The sequence below is a fragment of the Bombus pyrosoma genome, linkage group LG11, assembly GCF_014825855.1.
Source record: "Bombus pyrosoma isolate SC7728 linkage group LG11, ASM1482585v1, whole genome shotgun sequence".
Taxonomy (NCBI): Eukaryota; Metazoa; Arthropoda; class Insecta; order Hymenoptera; family Apidae; genus Bombus; species Bombus pyrosoma.
Window position 1 is genome coordinate 14018933 of NC_057780.1, and position 19748 is coordinate 14038680.

The 19748-nt window shown below is 30.7% G+C and overlaps 1 protein-coding gene across 12 annotated transcripts in view; it reads right to left on the reverse strand.

Annotated features, from left to right (window-relative positions):
• The window catches only part of LOC122572757 (negative elongation factor D), a 34056-nt gene extending 14913 nt beyond the window's left edge, over positions 1-19143 (reverse strand). For 11 of the 12 annotated variants that reach the window (XR_006318558.1, XR_006318557.1, XM_043738157.1 and 8 more), the window contains exons 1-6: positions 18733-18985; positions 17224-17404; positions 12805-13024; positions 12614-12721; positions 9569-9718; positions 6165-6295 (exon numbers count right to left, since the gene is read on the reverse strand). Coding sequence is in view for 10 of the 12 variants with exons in the window: in XM_043738157.1 (XP_043594092.1) it covers positions 6165-6295; positions 9569-9718; positions 12614-12721; positions 12805-13024; positions 17224-17399 (785 nt within the window). In the remaining 2 variants the exon portion in view is untranslated. The other variant, XM_043738155.1, reaches the window with a different exon arrangement.
• Between the last annotated feature and the right edge of the window lie 605 nt (positions 19144-19748).

Here is a 19748-nt window from a genome sequence, read left to right on the forward strand (position 1 = left end):
AAAAAACACCAGATATCCAACTGAACGGCACCCACATAGCACAAACAAAGCATGTCAAATATCTAGGAATACATTTAGATACACACCTTACATGAAAGCATCACATAAAGTCAATAACAAACAAAATACGTGAAAAAATGAAGCAGATGTACTGGTTAACCAACAGAAAATCTAAATTAAGCATAATGAATAAACTAAATATATACAAAACAATAATGAAACCAATCTGGACATACGGAGTCCCACTATGGGGGATGGTAGCAATGAGTCACATAAATAAAATAGAAACAGAGCAAGCAAAAATCTTAAGAGCAATAGTTAACGCTCCATGGTACATCAGAAATGAAGACTTACGAAAATATTTAAAAATTCCAACAGTCAAAGAGGAAATCGCCAGATATGCAAAAAAGTATAAAGAAAGACTTGTAACACACCCAAATCAGCTGGTAGCTGAAACGAATAAAACCATAATAGAAAGAAGACTGAAGAAGAAGCATCCTGCAGATCTCACAATAGAAATACAATAAAACCTGGAAGATGGAGTCCCGCTGGGGGTAACCATCCACATGCTATATTTTATCAAATATTTACAGCTATAATATTTTACCAAATGTCCTACTGGACAAATTGTAAAATTTAAATAAATAAATAAATAAATAAAATTGTCAACGACGTGTTATACACGTCGGAGGGCAGTTGTCCCGAAAATAAAAATAATATGCGCTGCGCAATTTCGAATGCACTACGTCGCATGGAATTATCAATATAGTATTACATACAAGTCAAATAATTCGTTTATTTTGTTTTAGTAATTTCAACCAATGTTCCGTACCGCAACCCAACCATTACACACCGTCCATTTCTTCATCCACGGTACTTCATAATTCTTTCCTATTTCTATAACAACTTTTCGACAATGGCCGTTTCTACCTTTGTAGAGATACCATACACCATCTTCCATTTTTATTTCTCTGTTGGTCCTGTTGTCTACGATTTCTTCAACATATTCACTCGGATCAACAAAAATCCCCAAGGAGCCGTTACTGCTCCGAAAATTATGTTTATTACCTCTGATTCCATCTGCCTGTCAAATTTCAAGGTTTAGTGTTTGCTATCGAGTCTTTCACAAATGTTATTAAAAACGTTTTCACAAAACATTTTTGGTTTTTTAATTGTTTTATTAATAGTAACGGTTAATCCCTACCGTAAGACACGCGGAATTTGCGGGATCCGCTATCAGTTTTTCCAACCAATTACCAGCGATGAACGACGACGATGACAAATTTTACAGAACGCATGTATTACTGATTATAAAGAACGTGGAATATTCATTTTCCAAGGAATATTCCACTCAGGAAAGCTAAAAAAGATCCATAAACAAGGTGTAGAGTATGTACGAAACAGAAAAAACGCAGTGAACTATGTGGAAATGCAAGGAATGCATAGTGGCATTACATATCCCAGACTATTTTGAAATATACCATACTGTACAAAATTATTAATAAAACAAAATTAGTATTCATATTTGTGTAAAATTCTTTGTGTAAGACCCTACCGAATCTGCTCGTTTCAGACGAGTTACAGTGTACGCATGTGTAAATTGCCAATGCAAGTGGTTAAACTTAATAAGCTTGCGTCAGACAATTTACAGGAATTTTCAGGGTTCCAGTTGTTCTCATTTGCAATTCAATCCGAATCAGGGATTCAATCTAATGAACAGGACCAAATAAGCATGGGTGAAGGTAACAAACCAAGAGATGTTTTCTACGTGAATGGCAAAAAATAATAGAGGATGTATTTATAATAAGTTGCATTCAAGGATATAAGATGGAATTCTAATCCAAGGTATTTCAGGATAAGCGTCCGTCAGTTTAGTTTAAAGAAAGAAATTGAGAACTACAATGTAACCATTCAATCATTGCTAAGAAAGAAAATAATAAGGGTTTGGAAACCCAAGAAGAAGCAATTTCTAGCTTCATATTTTTTTAGCAGAAACCTGACGGTACTTACAGATTCATTTTATATTTGGAAAACTTGTATAGATTTACAGAAACTTCTCATTCTTTTCAAACTGAAAGATTTACGCTCAGCAATAGAATTAATTCTTTCAAATTATTATATGGCGACAATAGATTTAGAGGATACGTATTATTTAATATCGATACATAAAAGGAGTGATAAATATTTGAGATTTAAGCTTTTAAAGACATTGTACGAGTTTGTTTGCTCACTTGGCTTGTACACAACGGAACCGGCTGGCTGCGGAAACGATCAACACAACAAGCATAGAAAGAAGACTGAAAAGGAAACACCCAGCAGATCTCACAAAGGATATAACCTAACAAACACGAAGATGGTACCCCGCTGGGGGTAGCCACCCACACGATAATCAAACAGCTAAAAAATTTCACCAAATGTCCAAATTGGACAAATTGTGAATGTAAATTATTAAATAAAAAAAAAAACTTGGCTTGTTTACTCCCTCTCTCTCTCTCTCGCCCCTTTCTCTCTCTCTCTCTCTCTCTCTCTCAGAATTTATTGGTGTCTGCAATTGTGTTTCGGATACGCACGAACTATTTTGGCGTGTCACAGATCGTCGAATCCCCGTACGATGACTCGTCTTAGCGGGAAGTTACGTCTTACGTCGGTATGTGCAACTTTCTCGCTAATTTTCACTTCTCTTTGTTTATAAAGGAATTCGTAAGAATGAGCCCAACAATACAAATAGACAATCCATACAATTTACGCAATGCTCTTCTTCGAACGATATTTTCCTCTCCTTTTCATTCTTCTTTTTTACTTTCTTACAGAAAGATTTTCTTTTTAGCTTGTTTATTTTCATATGGAAGAATTTTCGTCTATTCTAACGTCTATTCTTCGTCTAAAAGTGTCGTAGGGCGTCACGAAAAGAACAAAAATTTGATCGAACGGGTACATCAACGTATGATATTCAAGGACGCGTTGCTATGAAAGCTAAAATAAAATATTCTGTATATGTAAACGCGGCGCTGTACTCCTGTCCTTGTCTCTCACGTTATTAGCCATAAAAGCATTAACCGGCGGTGCACTCAGGGTGGTAAAGGCCGTAAATGATGCGAAGGCAGCGCGAAAAGAACTGGAGGAAATACAATATTATAATCGCGCGATAGGAATCACTATCATCGCGGACTCTATCTATCACCTTACAAACGCGGAAGTGGTTGGAAAGGAAGAAGAAAAAGAAGGAATCAAATTCTTAAAAAATATGTTGAAGAAACGAAGCAATAAATTGTGGCTATACAATGGATAATTCAATTGCAAAATCTCATCGATTGCCTGAAAATCTTTCAACTCAAAACTCTCCACCCCCGATCAGAGAAACGAAACAGAGAAGGACGATCAAGTTGAGCGTACGAAACGTGAAATACGTCAGTTTTCTGGGGTACACACGTATAATCCATAATACCACGTTGAACAACAACGTATGAAATAAGAATACTGATACAACTGCAGAATCTCTATGTATTACCATATACTGAGCTTGTTAGAAGAGAGCCGGAGGATGCCGTTGTAAATACAATTCTGGATGTCAATAACATCACATTTATGTTCAACGAAATTCGTTACGAATTGCATGACATTGAGATCAATTACTCCACAAATATACTACTACGTTGGAGAACTACTTGAGCCTATTCAGAGAGAAAAGTAAGGCGTTGAAAAACGCATATTGAAAATATGAAAATTATTATTAATACAGGAACTGTTCACAAAGCAACGACGATCACATTGTTGTTCTGCGAAGATTACAAACGCGTCGTAATGCACGAAAATTATGAAATAAAAATTATTAAAATATCGAACAATATTACATCTATATTTGCTACTGAAGATACAATGAATAAGATATTTGAATTGGAATATTCTATAAGCCACATGTTCTCATGACTATCCAGGAACGTTTTCATAATTAACAATAAATATGCGAAATTCATTGAAATTGTGCAAAATCTGGACGACAACTTTTTCGAAGAATACTCGATAATAGATCGTGACTATATGTCTAAGTCCTATTTTATATGACGAGTTAATAGAACTTAAACAATGAAACAATTAAAGAATTAAAAAAGATAAATTTTTTTCTTCTATTCCTCTACGATTTCTTAAAAAAACGTATAAATCAAATATGTAAAGGAATAAGATAGGTTATGTTACATTAAATGAATTAAAAATTATTTGTGAAGTATATAACGCGCAAAAGACGTTTATCTGCAACGCTATGTAGCATCCTTAGATAAAAATACCGTATTATATTTCCCGGACTGAGGAGGAAAGAAGACGTAAAAAATTCCATAATGCTTATTTCACACGGTCCAACGCGATAAGGCAGACAACAACATTAAGAAGAACGCTACATATGAAAAAAGTAGGTTTGACAAAAAAAGCAAACGCAATACGAAATCATTCACCGTAAATGATCTATGTTTAGTAAAAGTCAACGGTAGGTATTCGGAGAAATGAGCACAGGGATTTAAGGATCCATATAAGGTAACAGAAGATTTGACTGCAAAGTTTAACAAGTAAACGCGAAATACGAGAAGCAGTTAAAAATAAAAAGAAATGTATCGCAGAATGATACTGATAATGATACCGATAACGACATTCCTTCGAACATCAGCGACGTCACAAAAATAGATGGTGAATTCTAAGATGAATGCTTGAAGCTACAGGGTGTCAAACTTAAAATCCGAAGGAGCCAAACCCAAAAGGCAATCTTACGATCAACGGACATATCATGCTGCATCAACCTTCTCAGATTGATATTCTAAGTCCAGTGCGAATTGTGGCATAGCCGTTCGAGAACCAGACTGTATGAAACGTTGTACATTCCGTTAATGTACATACCGATACACCAGCAGACGTCATACTGCATGTTCCTATCATATCATGGGATGTTTGTTGCTTGCCTTGTCTCGAGAGTACTACAGTCTTAGTAATCTCAGAAATCATTCCGGAGAACAGTATATACTAAACTATACATTACGTACTGTAAACAGTACTTGAAATAAACTTAAAATAATAAAATGTTTCGCTATCATATAAACAGTATGGCAGAGACAGCCGTGTTTGTGGAATAAAATTAATCAAATACTCACATAGCCTGTCTAAATTTCCTTATATGTTACAGATCATAAAACAATCCATTAAAATAAATTACCTATTAAACGCTGCGGATACCTCTCAGCCAGGTTAGTCACTCGATATTATTTGACAAATAAGTCTATGTGGTCCAGAATAAAGGAATATCGGATAATACAGCGAAGAGGGCGAGATTTTATTATCTTATTATTCACAGTATTTCATAAACCTTCGCATAATACTATACGTTTTTTTCTCAATTACTCCATTCTCAAGAGAACATACGTTCTTTCTCCATTTTTTAGTCTTGTCAAGAACAACGAAGTTATTTTGAATGATAATATTACATAAATAAAATTGCAAGCTCTAACAGCCACAGACTTGTATCTACAGATATCCTTATTCCCAAATAGCATATAAGGATGTGTGTAGTTTTAAAATAAACTTTTATTGTTATTCACCACGTAAAATAAGTTTAAACAAGTAAATCTCATTACTAGCTACCTAACCCCCTCCCCCGAATGCAGTGTCTATGAAGATTTCCATCACGTAAGAAAAACGGCATATTATGTTCATCTTCTAATAAAATCCAAAATTTCCCTATATTTGTAAATAAACAAGCAACAAACATTAATCTTTAAAGCTTACACAATTTCCGCATTTCTCTCTATTCCTGTTACTATTACTAGCCTCTTCCTCTAATTACCGTAACTAGTCATTACTATCATTATCATTACTATACTCATAGGTTGTACATGCTACATGACATCAAGTGTAATATCATATGCATGTATACGATGTCCTATGATCGATGATACATTTTATCGTGTGGCTGAAGAGTTAAGATAATCAAAATATTAAGAAAACCATACGATAATTTATGTAGTCTCTGTTTGTTTGTGCTCTCTGTTTAAACAAGTTAGAGAAATTTGGAAAACAGACTTATTAATATTCTTTGTTATTAGATTCTATTGATCCTAAGTTAAGAACAATTGAACGCTCTCTGACTTTATATACTCGATAAAATAGTAAAAACTTTTTCTTACTTCTGTTGAGCGCATTTAGTGATTTCCTGAGAAAGCCTTTTCATCATAAATCCACCACGTGATTCTTGTGCAAGAATTTGCAACAATACTTGACTGTAGACGTAAGTGTGTTGTCCATGACATACCATTTTCTAGCAGAAAAAGATTATATATTTTAATATTTTATAATATTTATATATTATAATATTTTAAAAATATACCTTTTACTACAATACAAATACATACTGTAACATTTTAAATATATGTATATCGTCTCTCTATAATAAAAAGCAACTACTAGCAAGAAGGAAAAAGGTAATTAAAATCTAAAAGAAAGCAGGAACTCCCAGAAAACGAAAGCGTTCATTAAGGTGAAGTTAAAGGAATTGCAATTCATAAGTCTATACTGTATGAAGATAATGATGCCTGGCATAGACTATACATACAGTCAGGACTATACATTCGGTTAATACAGCGAGTTAAAGAATTTGAGGGATAATTTCTGAAACTAAAATAAGATGAAAATCAAGAATAAAAAGATTGCGTTTTCTACTTTGTTTTTTTGATATTAACAATTAAAAATTAGCCGAAAACGCGATTTTTTTATTCTTGAATTTTCTCTTATTTTAGCTTCAAGAATCACCTCTTAAATTTTTCTACACCTGTAGCCGAACACTCTGTATATAGTCCTCGAACTAGCGTCATTGCTACGTAGTCAATATAATGGTCAGTATAAACTTTAAAATTTTGTGTGTCGATAGTTTTGATAACAAAAATGAACAAATTCAATTTCTGGCTGGGCGAACGTAGGGATGGGAGATAGAGAAATGCTTTGTCAAACTTGTAAAACTTGTCAAACTTGAAGGTGAAATTTTGCGGAAAGCATAGAAGTTGAAAATGAAACAGTAAAATATATAAAGAATCAACCCGCATTCAAACTGTGGTGCAAAGAAAGAAAGGAAAGACACGAAGAAGAGGAAATGGAGAAGATCAGGAAGATTAGAACAGAGCAAGAGGTATGGAAGTACATAAACAAGTACAGAAGAAGAAGAGAGGGCATAGATGAAGAAATAAGCGAAGAAGAGTGGAAGAATCACTTTATGGAGATTCTAGAAAGAAAAGAGCACAAAGAGGACAGGAAAACAGGGGAGCAGGGAGAGGAGGAGGAAATAAGAAAGGAGAGGGAAGATAATATAGAGAAGGAAGAGGTGATATACCAAATAAGAAAACTGAAAGAGAAGAAGGCAATGGGGGAGGACGGGCTAGAAAATGAGGTATGGAAGTATGCACCGATGGAAGTGGGGGAGGCGTTATGGGAGTTGCTAAGGAAGATCTGGAACGGAGAAGGGATACCGGAAGATTGGAAAAAAGGGGTAATATGTCCAATATACAAGAAGGGCGACAAGAGAGTAGCGAAGAGCTACAGAGGAGTAACGTTAATGGACACGGCATATAAGATCTATGCAGGGATACTGGACGAACGGCTAAAGGCAGAGATCGAAACCAAACTGGAAGAGAGCAAATTTGGATTCAGAAAAGGAAGAGGAGTAATCAACGCAGTGTTCGTGATAAGCCACATCATTGACAAACAGTTGAGTAGGGAAAGAGGGAAGCTGTTTGCTTGTTTTGCGGATTTAAGAGCGGCGTTCGACAGACTAAACAGACAGACTAAACTGGAGGAGAAAATGAAAAAGATGGGGGTTAGCGAAAACCTGACCAGAAGAATTAAGGAATTATACACAGAAACGAAGAATGTGGTGAGAGTCGGAAACCGTAACACGGAAGCCTTTTGGACAGTGAGGGGAGTCAGACAAGGGTGCCCGCTGAGCTCGACATTATTTAACATCTACGTGGCAGGGCTGGAAGATGAACTAAGGAAAGGGCAAGCCGGGGGCATAGCGATAGGAGGGAGAAAGGTATGGTCACTGACGTACGCGGATGATATTGTGTTGATGGCGGATAGGGAAGAGGAGCTAAAGGAGATGCTAAGGAAATTCAGAAAATTTCTAAGAGAAGCAGAATTGGAGCTAAGCACAGAAAAGACAAAAATAGTAGTGTTTGAAAAAAGAAGGAACAAAAGGAGACAAAGAAGATGGAATTGGGAAGAGCAAGAACTGGAAGAGGTGGAGGAGATAAGATACCTAGGGTACATACTGCAGAAAAACGGCAGCGATGAGAAGCACATATAAGACAGGAAAAGGAGAGCGATGATAGCAATGAAGAAAACATGGAGCGTGGGAGAAAGAATATTCAAACACGACTACAAGAGGAGAATGAAGATGTTTGAAGCATTAGTATAGAGCATGGCGCTGTTTGGAGCAGAGGTATGGGGTTGGAACATGGAAGAAGCGCTAGATAGGATAAAAAGAGGGTATGTAAAATGGATCTTAGGTTTAGACAGGACAACACCAAACTACATATTGACAGAAGAGTGCAAGATAGAAGAAATCAAGGTAAAAGCACTAAAAAGAGCAGCGAAGTATGAGGAAAGAACTCTAGAATCGGAAAAGGAGCTGGTAAAAGAGTGCATAAAGGAAAGAGAGAGAAACTGGGGAAATGGCCAGGAAGGGAAAAGAGCAAGAAAGAGAAAGAAGGAACTAGAAGAGGTGAGAAACGGAGGGACACAGAGGGAAGCAGGAGGAGAGCAAGAAAGTTGGACAGGAGACCAAATTGTAGAAGAAAGAAGGAAGAGAGAAACAAAAGAGAGGAGAAAAAGGATAAGGGAATCCAAATACAACAGATACTACAGGAACATAACCAAAGAGGAGACGCCAAAGTATTTGGAAGGGAGGATGAAGTGGAAGGACAGGAAAATTATAGCCAGATTCAGGTGTGGAAACGAGACCAAAGCGAAGGAACATTGGAAAGAGGAGGGAGAAAAAAGGTGCAGACTATGTGGAAGGGAAGAAGAGGACCTGAGACATGTAATAGAGGAATGTGAAATAACAGGAGGAGCAAAGTACATGGAAAAAACATTGAATAAGACTGGGGAAGGACTAATGGACTTAAGAGCAATAATAGAGAAAAGAAGGGCAAAGGCAATACAAGATGGGGTAGAAGGACAGAAAGGTAGCGCAGCAAAGAGGAAAAAAGACCAAAGTGGCAATAGTGCGTAGGCTTAAGTTGCAATAATTTGTAGGCATAAGTTGAAATAGATCGTAAGCATTAGTTTTAGATTAGAGGTAAGAATATGATAAGTGCAATAATGTGTTGTAAAAACCGAAAGTTCGTCCAAAGCCGAGAGGCACGGACTAAAAATAAATAATAATAATAATAATAATATTGCCCCTGAATTCTTATAAAAGACATTGCTTTATGGTTAAAAGACTTTTCAAAAATCTTATTCTGTATGTGTATGAAATATAATATACACATATTATACTTTAAATTGATTCAGAATATAAATCATAAATAATAATACTTACTGCACATTCTTGTATACTTGACTGCCAATCTTCTGTATTTTGCAAAAATCCAGCAATTGCAGTTTTTAAAACTCGTGAAAATACTTCAATTTGTTGTGCAGCTGTTGAAATGCTTGTAATTTCGCCTTGAAATCCAGCATCAGATATAAGCTGTAAGAAATGTAAAAAAGATACAAAAATTCAATAAGATTTGTACAGTATGTATTAAATGTTTGTAAAATATTTCATATATAATAATTGTACAAAAATTATATTATTGCAAACAGATTACTTGTGTAATATAATAAAAGTCGAAATATGTCAGTTGATGATACATATATGTACAAAATTTGTGTACAAATTTCAATCTGCTAGTTATCTTTTAACCAGAAATTTCTATGATCGTAAAATTAATAATCAACAAAGGCGAATAGATCTCAGATATACTGAGTTGAATTCTTCCAAATATAAATACATATAAGCCACTTATTATAAAAATAGGGTAAGTCCATTTTCTTTATTAATGAGATATTTAAAGTTTCGTGGTTCATACAATTAAGAAATATAAGTACACCCTAGAAAAGTTTCACCATGTTGTATATACTTTTAACACAGGTAAATTTACTACACAACGATTTTTATAAGAATACATTACAAAAAAAGGTGTTTTTATAAATCTGAAATAGAGTTGCCTCATTTTCATAATTAATGAATTATAAAAATCGTGAATAACGAAATTTCTTTGTAATTTGAATTTTTATATAATTATTATTTAATTATAACTTATTACAACATTTATTGCAGAACAAAATAATATCTTTTATTTTGGAGTGTTATGTGCAAGTATATTAAAATATTCATGATATACAGGAGGTATGTAAGACAATAAAGTAAGTTAATTCAATATTTTAAAGTTTGAGGCCTTGAGGATGGTAGTAAATTTAGAATTATGAAAGCCTTCCATTCATGTTTTATACAAAACAGTATATGGGCACTTCTTAACACATTGTTGCTCGGCCACGAGTAAACTCGTGATGAGTTTTTTTTTCGCATCAGCGTCATTTTCTCAGTGCGCTGTTGGAAATCATACAATGCAATTGTTGGTCAGCATAGTGCATAGAGTATGCTCTTCAAAAGGAAAACGCAACGAAACTAGGTATATTTGCAAAAGCTGTTGTGTACCATTACACATAGGTGATTGTTACACTGTTTATCATACGAAAAAGAAATATTAAAAGTTGAATAATAAATAAAATTTATTAAAGTTTATTTATATTGTTTTACTTCCACATCCAATTACGAAATAATAGCTGGTAACATGAGATAAATTCTGAGTAAAATTGCCGGTCAACAATGTGTTAAAAACCTCATCCAACATATGAATTTTCAGTCAGTTTGTCTTCTCCCTATCAATATTCTTTACTCTTTTAGAATTGCATTTTTTAAAGCTTTCGTCGGAAGAATTCACCGTGTTTCATTTTGTATAAACAAAATTTCGTTTCTTCCTAACATTCTATCATGATTTTGTAATAATCTCGAGGAATATACAAAGCATTTGATTTTCATGATGTCATTTTCATAATTCTAAAATCTGCGTTATTTGGTAGATAAGAATGCCCAGAAAATAGAAATTAATTAATTATCGATATTTTAATATCAGTTTTGGGACATTTTATAGAAAATGAGGTTGTTCCACTTTCATGTCTAGTAAATGATTTTGCATCTACCAAAATTTGCAAATTACCAACCAAATATATACTGATCAAAACATTAGATATTTAAATATGGATGGTAAATTTATTGTAAAGTAAAATTTCATATTTAACCGTTTGAATCCCAAGCAGCGCGATCGCGCTGTTTAGATTTTGTGTCGAAAAGTCTCAGTATATTTGAACGCTACAGACGACTGAAGGTATTTTGTATTTCATTGTCATCTTCTCAATAATTTTTATTGAACAAAACTTAAAATATTTATAAACTAATAGCACGCATATACAATAATATAGACGTATTTAAAGTAACAAATATGACGAGCACTATTGCACCGCTTGTTCCTCTTCGCAATCAACTAAGAGAAGCGCTATCGCGCTGTTCAGGGATTTTTCGATCCTGTTTTTTCAAAGACTCTTAATGCGACTTTTTTTCAAAAGTGAACTTGTCCCACTTTCATAACGAATGGCTCATATTTTATTTTCAAGAGAAATGAGACTATTAATTAAAAAACAGGTATTCATGAATAAAAAAATTATTGTATTCAAAATTTTAGAAATCTGAGTGACGAATTACATTTTTCTTGGATAAAGACCAACCAGTATTATGTTTTATAATACTAGTATACTTATATATTAATTAATCAAGTTAGTAAAATGTCTTATATATAGAAGAATATCTTTCTGTGTTGATGCTTATTGATTTACTTTTTCCTTTTAACTTTACTTCTTATTGTGCAAAATTATATTATTTTTATTATATTGATTATTTTCTCAATGGTTACTGGGGAGAATTTTCTCCCCTGGATTTGAATCGATTGAACTGCTACTTATAAGCCTACAAGGTTGTTTTGAAATACAAGGTGATAATTTTTAGCATTCTACAAAAATAAAGAAATAACAAATGACAGAACACAAAACTCGTTATGTCAAAGTCAAAGTTAGTCAAATGTCAGTTAAAGACAAGTATGATATAGATATATTTATATGAATAGTACACAGTCTTTCATTTATTTTTTCAAAAACCGTGCGTTACACGGAAAAAATTCAACATCTCAAAAAAACTTTATTTTCATAGATTTATTTGTTATAAGCACAAAAATTGGTAAATTCTAAGGTACATTTAAAAATGTTTGTAATTGTCATTTTTCTATGCATTTTAATTTATAGTGTTAGTTAGCATGACTTCTAATTGATTCAAATAATACACTACAAATAATGCAGAAGAATTTATTCAAAGAGCACGCCTCTTATATGTATAATGTTATTACTACTATTATATTTATCTATATATGTAATAACAATATTTCCAACAATTCCTATTTGAATAAAAGCAATATTTTAATAAAAATTTTACCTTTATAGTGAAGTTTAACATCAAGCAATCAGGATATTCTTCCGCAAGTCTGTAAATAAGTGACCGCCAGGTAGGATGTTGTATCATTTCCGTTAACCAAGCAGGAGTCTGATACACAAAATATTGAACTTTAAGTATTAACTAAGATTTAATACTTAATTCAAAAATCAATGAAGGATTAAAAAACTTACTTCACCCTCCTCTGTAAAGATTTTATCTGCCTTTTTGGGATCAAATGTTTTCAATATCATATCTTTTAAGTTGTTTTCTACCATTGCTTGTACATCTGTAACTTTAACTCCAGCAAGAATAAGCCATTCTGCAAGAAGATTTGCCATTTGAGCACAAGCTGTATAGTTTTTAGATAACAATTCTATCACTTGTTCTGGGTTTCCACCAGCTTGAAAATATCTATAAAGTGGGAGAAATAATGATATATTATAATATAAAAAATATCATTACATTTCTTTTAAATTTTACAAATAGTGCACCAGTGCATAATTAAATACACATATTGAAATTAACATCATTTACAGTGGCTACAAAAAGCACATATCCTTACTTTCTAATGAAGCATTCCTTTATCAAATTCTAGATTTATAATTACATGAAAACACTACTATATAACTAATATTACTATACTATAGTAATATTATGTGATATGAAATTTAATATACTGGGATCTAATTAATTAATATATAAATGTTATAATAAATATAATGGCTTGCAAATACTTTTTGTAATCATTCCATATAATAATCTAAATAGTTGTTTAGAATAAATAAGAAGCAAAAAAAGATTAAATTACATATACTTTATTAAGGCACTTTGCAGGAAAGTAAGTAATGAAGGGTATTTTATTAAATAAAAAAATTGTAATCTCTATTAAAAACTAGTTTAATGATTATAGTAACTTATAATCAAAGAAACATTATTACCAAATATCATCTTTAAAATCAAAGAATGTTTACTTGTATATTTTTGTACCATTAAATGAAAATTTCATCCTGTATGTAACATTAATTTTTTATAAAATTATGAATCCATTATTTACCTATATCTACAGGTAATAACGATGTTATGTTAATAAAATTCATTGGATAAAACTAATGAATGTAGTAAGAGGAATATCGTCAATATTTAGTTTCCATTTCATCATTAAATATACATGATGAATTTTTGTGTAATAATTATAAATTCTATAATAGAGAATTTTATTTCAGTCTTTTCATGATTGTTTAATATGAAAACATGAAATGATTATTATGAGATTTGATAAAAAATATAGAAATGTGCAGACCCTCCCTGTTTCTCAGGGTTTCGGGACGGATCAGTAGAAGAAGTTCGGGCGGGATCTCTATATCCATATCACTCGGGCTCGATTTGGGTATCAACCATAGAAATATGTATCAGCATGAACAGACAGTCTAACTTCGTGTCAGCTCAACTAAAATTGCACGAATCGACTTAAGGCTTGCGAGTCCAAGATCCAGCTATTAGGAGGAGATAAAGTAATTACAAAATAGTGCAATAACTTCACAAAACAAAATATGTATAAAACTAAAATAAAAAAACCATAAACAAATAAAAACACACTATTCGCTACAGACTCTGTACAAAGAAATCAAATATCCTACAATCTCAAATTTGCAAAATTATTATTAAAATAAAAATAATTTTTTTCCAAAATTTTAAATATAAATTTTAAATATGAATATTTATTCATGTAAAGCTTATTATCATCGTTCCTTTTTATATCTTTATTTCCTCTTAATATTTCCTAATAATTGGATCTCGGACTTCTGAGCCTTGCCGATCCCATTCGACTTGTCGAATTGACACGAAATTAGATTGCCCGCTTTTAATTATTTAGCATGCTGATACATAAGTCTATTACTGATACTCCAATCGAATTTCGGGACCTCGAGTAATACAAGTATATCAAGATCCCGCCCAAATTTTTTCTGATTAGTCTCGAAGCTCGGAGTCCCAAAACTTGAAACGGTCTGCACACCCCCACTGCCCGCTCATGCTGGTATCCGAGTTGAATTTCGAAAACCCGAGCGACACGGATGTACGGAAGCCTAAGAGATTATAATTTTTAAGAACGTTTCATAAACGTTTGATCTAGTATGCAGAGTATAATAAAACATTTTAACTTTTTGGCGATTGTAATATTAATTATTTTTCATGAAAGAAACTGTGTACTTTTATTATTTTCAATCCGTTATGCATTTCAAAACACATTGAGAAACATAAATAACGAATGTTTGAACAATTCTTCATTAAATATTTTTGCAAATATTACTTTTGATAGGTATTTATGTTCGCTATATTGTAGTAATATATATTTTTGCCTCTCTTAGCTTTGACAACTTCTGCATTTTATATTATAAATAACTAGCATGAGTTTACTCTTATAATAATGTGTAATGCATGTAATCCTGATAAGCAAATACAATATATAGTTAAAATATATCAATATATAGTTCAATTTCATTGATTCTTTACCATAAGAGAAAATATCAATTATAAAGTATGACATTTGATATCATTACTTATAAAAGTATAGCTAATAAATCATTCAAATATATGCTTTATGCATCTTGTTGCCATACTAGATATGATACTATGAACAATACCCCCTTGCAGAAAACTTAAATATTTTATTAATTCTTCTATTGGCAACCGGATATTGATTTCAACTTTTCCTTTATTAATTTTTTATATTCTCCTCAATACATTGCATAACCACTCTAAATCCCCACTTTTTTCAATATTTTTATGTCAATTTATATTTTCAAAATAAAATTGTACAAAAATATCTTAATTATCAAAACTTTAAACATATTATTTATTTGTTTGTTTGCTAACTGGAATACTGGAATGGAAGTATCCATATAAGACACATAATAGTTGGATGCTTTATGAAATGAGAATAGAAAAGAGTTTCTAATCTAAATCATTTATTCACTAATTAAATTACAGTAAATAAATACGTATTCAGAAAACAATTTTTGCAAATTGTGGTTATACTTGTAAAGAGTAAGGACTAAAAAAAATTAAGTTTCTGTATTGAAACACATACACTTACTGACAGAAGTAAAGAAACATAGTTATCATTTAAAAATTACTGTATATTTTTTATCTTAAGATACATTAGTTAGAATTAAAAATGCCATAAACAGACAACAGTCCATAATGAACATACAATAAGTTTTAATGTTAAATACCTAAAATAAACAATGAAATTTGGAGATGATAACATGATGGAACTGTAATGATCCTGATCTGCTAATACAAATAAAAGGAACTATGGACAGATTTGTGTATTACAATATTTTATAAACATATATGTTGCCATGTGCAAATGTGAAAATGCCAATAAAGTGATCATTACAACACAATAATGAACCCAAAACATTCCTCTAAATTAATTATATAACATTTCTTCTGGAACAAAATGCTAATATAATTAATTCTAAGTCAATCTCCTAATTTAAACCCAATTAAACATTTACGGAATTAATTTAATATCAACTAGAAAGTCAACTTTTTGCAAATAAAAGGGGATTGATGCAAAGTGTTACAAAAATATGGTGTAAAATATCGACTGTGTTATGTACGATTAATTGACTCAATGCCATGCAGATGACATGCAGTCATCGAATCCAATAGTTATCTAACATCTTATTAGATTATTTTTCATTTAGTTTTTGTTAAAAGCAGTTATATGTATATCAAACAAAGTATGTTTCTTAACTTTTGAAGTTTTATTTTGCTTACATGATCCAATATTAATTGTAGGTCTCATACGAATATATAAAAAAAAATATTTTAACTTCATATGTGGACTATTATCTCTTTATACCATTTTTAATTTCATCCAATGTACCTCAGAAGATAAAAAATATACAGTAATTTCCAAGCGATCATAATATTTCTTAACTTTTGTTAGTAAGTGTATGTACGCAAGAGGAATTCACTCTAATACTATACTATATTTTAACTTCATATAAACTTTTGGCATAAATTGTTTATAACATTTAGTGAATTTAGTGAATAGCATTTAGTGAATTACAGAAAAAGAAGGTTAAAAATTATGATAAAGTATGGGAATTAAATTATTGTCCCTATATATATCTTCTATTTATAGTTCATATAGGTTTGAGTTAGGTGTCGTTTTATTCAACTGACATGGGTCAGTCAGTAACCAACACCAACGCATACCCTGTTGCAGACACATAATTATAGGTAGGATTTACTGTATGTGGTCTAACACTATAGATGGTTTCTTGGAAATATCTCGGAAATTAAGAGAGTCTGACATTTTCGTGAAAGGAAAAGTTGTTCCAAATGTTGGGTTTTACAACATATTCGAAAATCAGTGAAATCACTGTTAAAGCTAAACTTCTAAATAATTACCTAATACCTTATATAATATAATATATAATATCTAAATCATTTTGTTTACCAATATAAGAATTAAATTTCTCTGGCTTACAATTCGGTAATATGTTTCAAATTCTGAAGCAAACTGCGTAGATACATTCAATATACTATAATGAGTAAAATTAATGTGAATTTCACTATTTAATAAATCACTATACCTTTTAAGTTGTGCAAAGATACCAGGCTCCATGATGTAATCTGGTGTTTTAAATTTATCCAAACATTCATTTAATATCTCTTGAGGATTATCAAAACTATCTTCTCCTATGCAATCTTCATTTCTTGTCATTTCTTCTGTCCAAGCTCCACGATCTTCATCATAATCTGACTCCATTATTTCTAAAAATAATACATAATATTTAATAAAATGGTTTTTCCTCTACATATTGATTAGTAATATAAATTTTTAAAATTTTTGCTTTGTTATGAATTAATATTTCTCTTGCAACAAACAGCTATTAAAAAAAGAAAAAATGAAAGAACTAAAGTTTCATTACTACTTTCAAACAATAAATATAAACTAAATGTTGGAAATAAATATGTCTCAAATAATTGAAATAATTTTATTTTTTCTTCAAATTGGAAAACTATTGCTTATATATCATATCATCTGAGAGTAACTATTAAAGTAAATTTAATGATATACAAGACATAAGATTAAAACAATTAACTTCATATGATTTTTTATATCATCATATGTGTTTAATATATCTTTTGTTTTATTTCGACAATCACAATTACCCTCTATTTAAAAAGATTAAAAGTATTATGATTGGAAATACTATGATTAAAATTAAATTATTATGAAGTAAGTATATTTCTTGAAATATATGTACCACAGTTTACAAAATTAACTTGTTATATTTTTTTACATGGTAATCATGTATAAAAAACAAATATAAATATTCAATTTCAAACTTTTGCGACTTATTCTGAACAGATTGGTAACAAAAATAATGCACACTTGCAACTTGACATGTATGTATCTTGTGTCTAAAACTTTCTATGACATAAAAATACCCATTCCTTCAAATATTTTTAATATTCAGACAACAATAAACAATAATTCAAAAGATTTTTTCTACTGTTATCTACATAGTATAGATACATACAATAATATAATTTGTTGGTCTTTGAATGTCTACTAAAAATATACAGCTTAGAAACTAAAAATACGTAGTATCTGAATCTTTTTGTGACCATCTGTATATATTTTGTAAAAATTAACCTAAGATTTATTTTGATATTTATACATTGTTATCAATTTTATAAAGTATTAATGTCCAGTTATTTAAAATAGAATAAAAATATCTCTCGTTCTCTTTCTCAATTACATATTTTCATGAAAATTATTGGTACAAGTTCTTGTTTATATAATTCTTTTTTCACGAAATCTAAACATTTATTATAAATAAGATAGTACAACCATGTAATAATATTTAAAAATAAAATCTCAGCAGTATATTAATTAGCAATATTAGTTCAAATGAAAGATGTACTCCCTTTACTAAATATATAGGTATTTTAACCTGTTAATATGTACTTTTTGTATATATATATAGAAATTTTAAAGCTAAAGATAGGTTAACTATTCAACATATTTGTTTTATTTAATATTTCCATAAAAACTATGAAATATTTTATACTTTTTAATGAAGATTACTTACTTTTAATTTGTTATGATAGATTTAACGCACAAATATTTTTAAGTATTTTATAAATACGTAATACAATTATAGACAAATAATATAGATAAACATGTAATATATTGAGCTAAAGACTCATACTAAATGTTTCTTTCTAATATAATGTTTTAAAAAAGAAATTGTGTTTTTTTTATACTTCATGTAACAATGAAAACGTTTCATAATAGAAAATTCTCATGTACTGATATATTTAAAGATTGCAAATACACCATACTACTACCTATATACTTTGTAGTAATACCACGATCATATATATGATTGCCGTCGATTCTACCAAGGAAGAAATACAAATCGCATATGTATTGGGAAACTTAGTAGAGGCGTGGCTTAGATTTCAGTCCTCTAGTGATATGATGGCAAACTACTAACGGTAGATTTTTCAGTCTTTTTGTTAATTTATTTAAATTTTAAATTACATACATACATGTATCAATAATATAAAAGCTGAATCATCTACCGTTTTCCTCGTATAAAGTACATGATTGCATACTTGATTGTTAATATAATATGCATACATATGTATCTACGTTATATATATATATATATATATCACCAGAGAGAAAATTTCCTCTTTGATATACATATAGATATTTCACGTAGATAGAAAATAAAATATATATATAGTATGAGCATAAGACATGTAAATAAATACTGGCCAATTAAAGAATGTACACAACACAATTATACATTAAGGATCGTTTCGGTATTCAATTTATTACCAGTCATTATAATTATATAACTATATGAAATGTATATAATAATTGTCGAAGGTCGGATTTACTTTGTATAGAATTTTATATTATCGTAACAAATAATTCTTTTTACACAAGAAACATAATTAGTTGATTCTAATTCAAATTAATTTTAATCAAATTTTATCAATTCATATACCTTTTAGAGAAATAGTTTTATAAACTATATAAAAATTTAATAGAATTGAAAGTAAGTTATTCTAATAAATATAGCATTAAATTAAA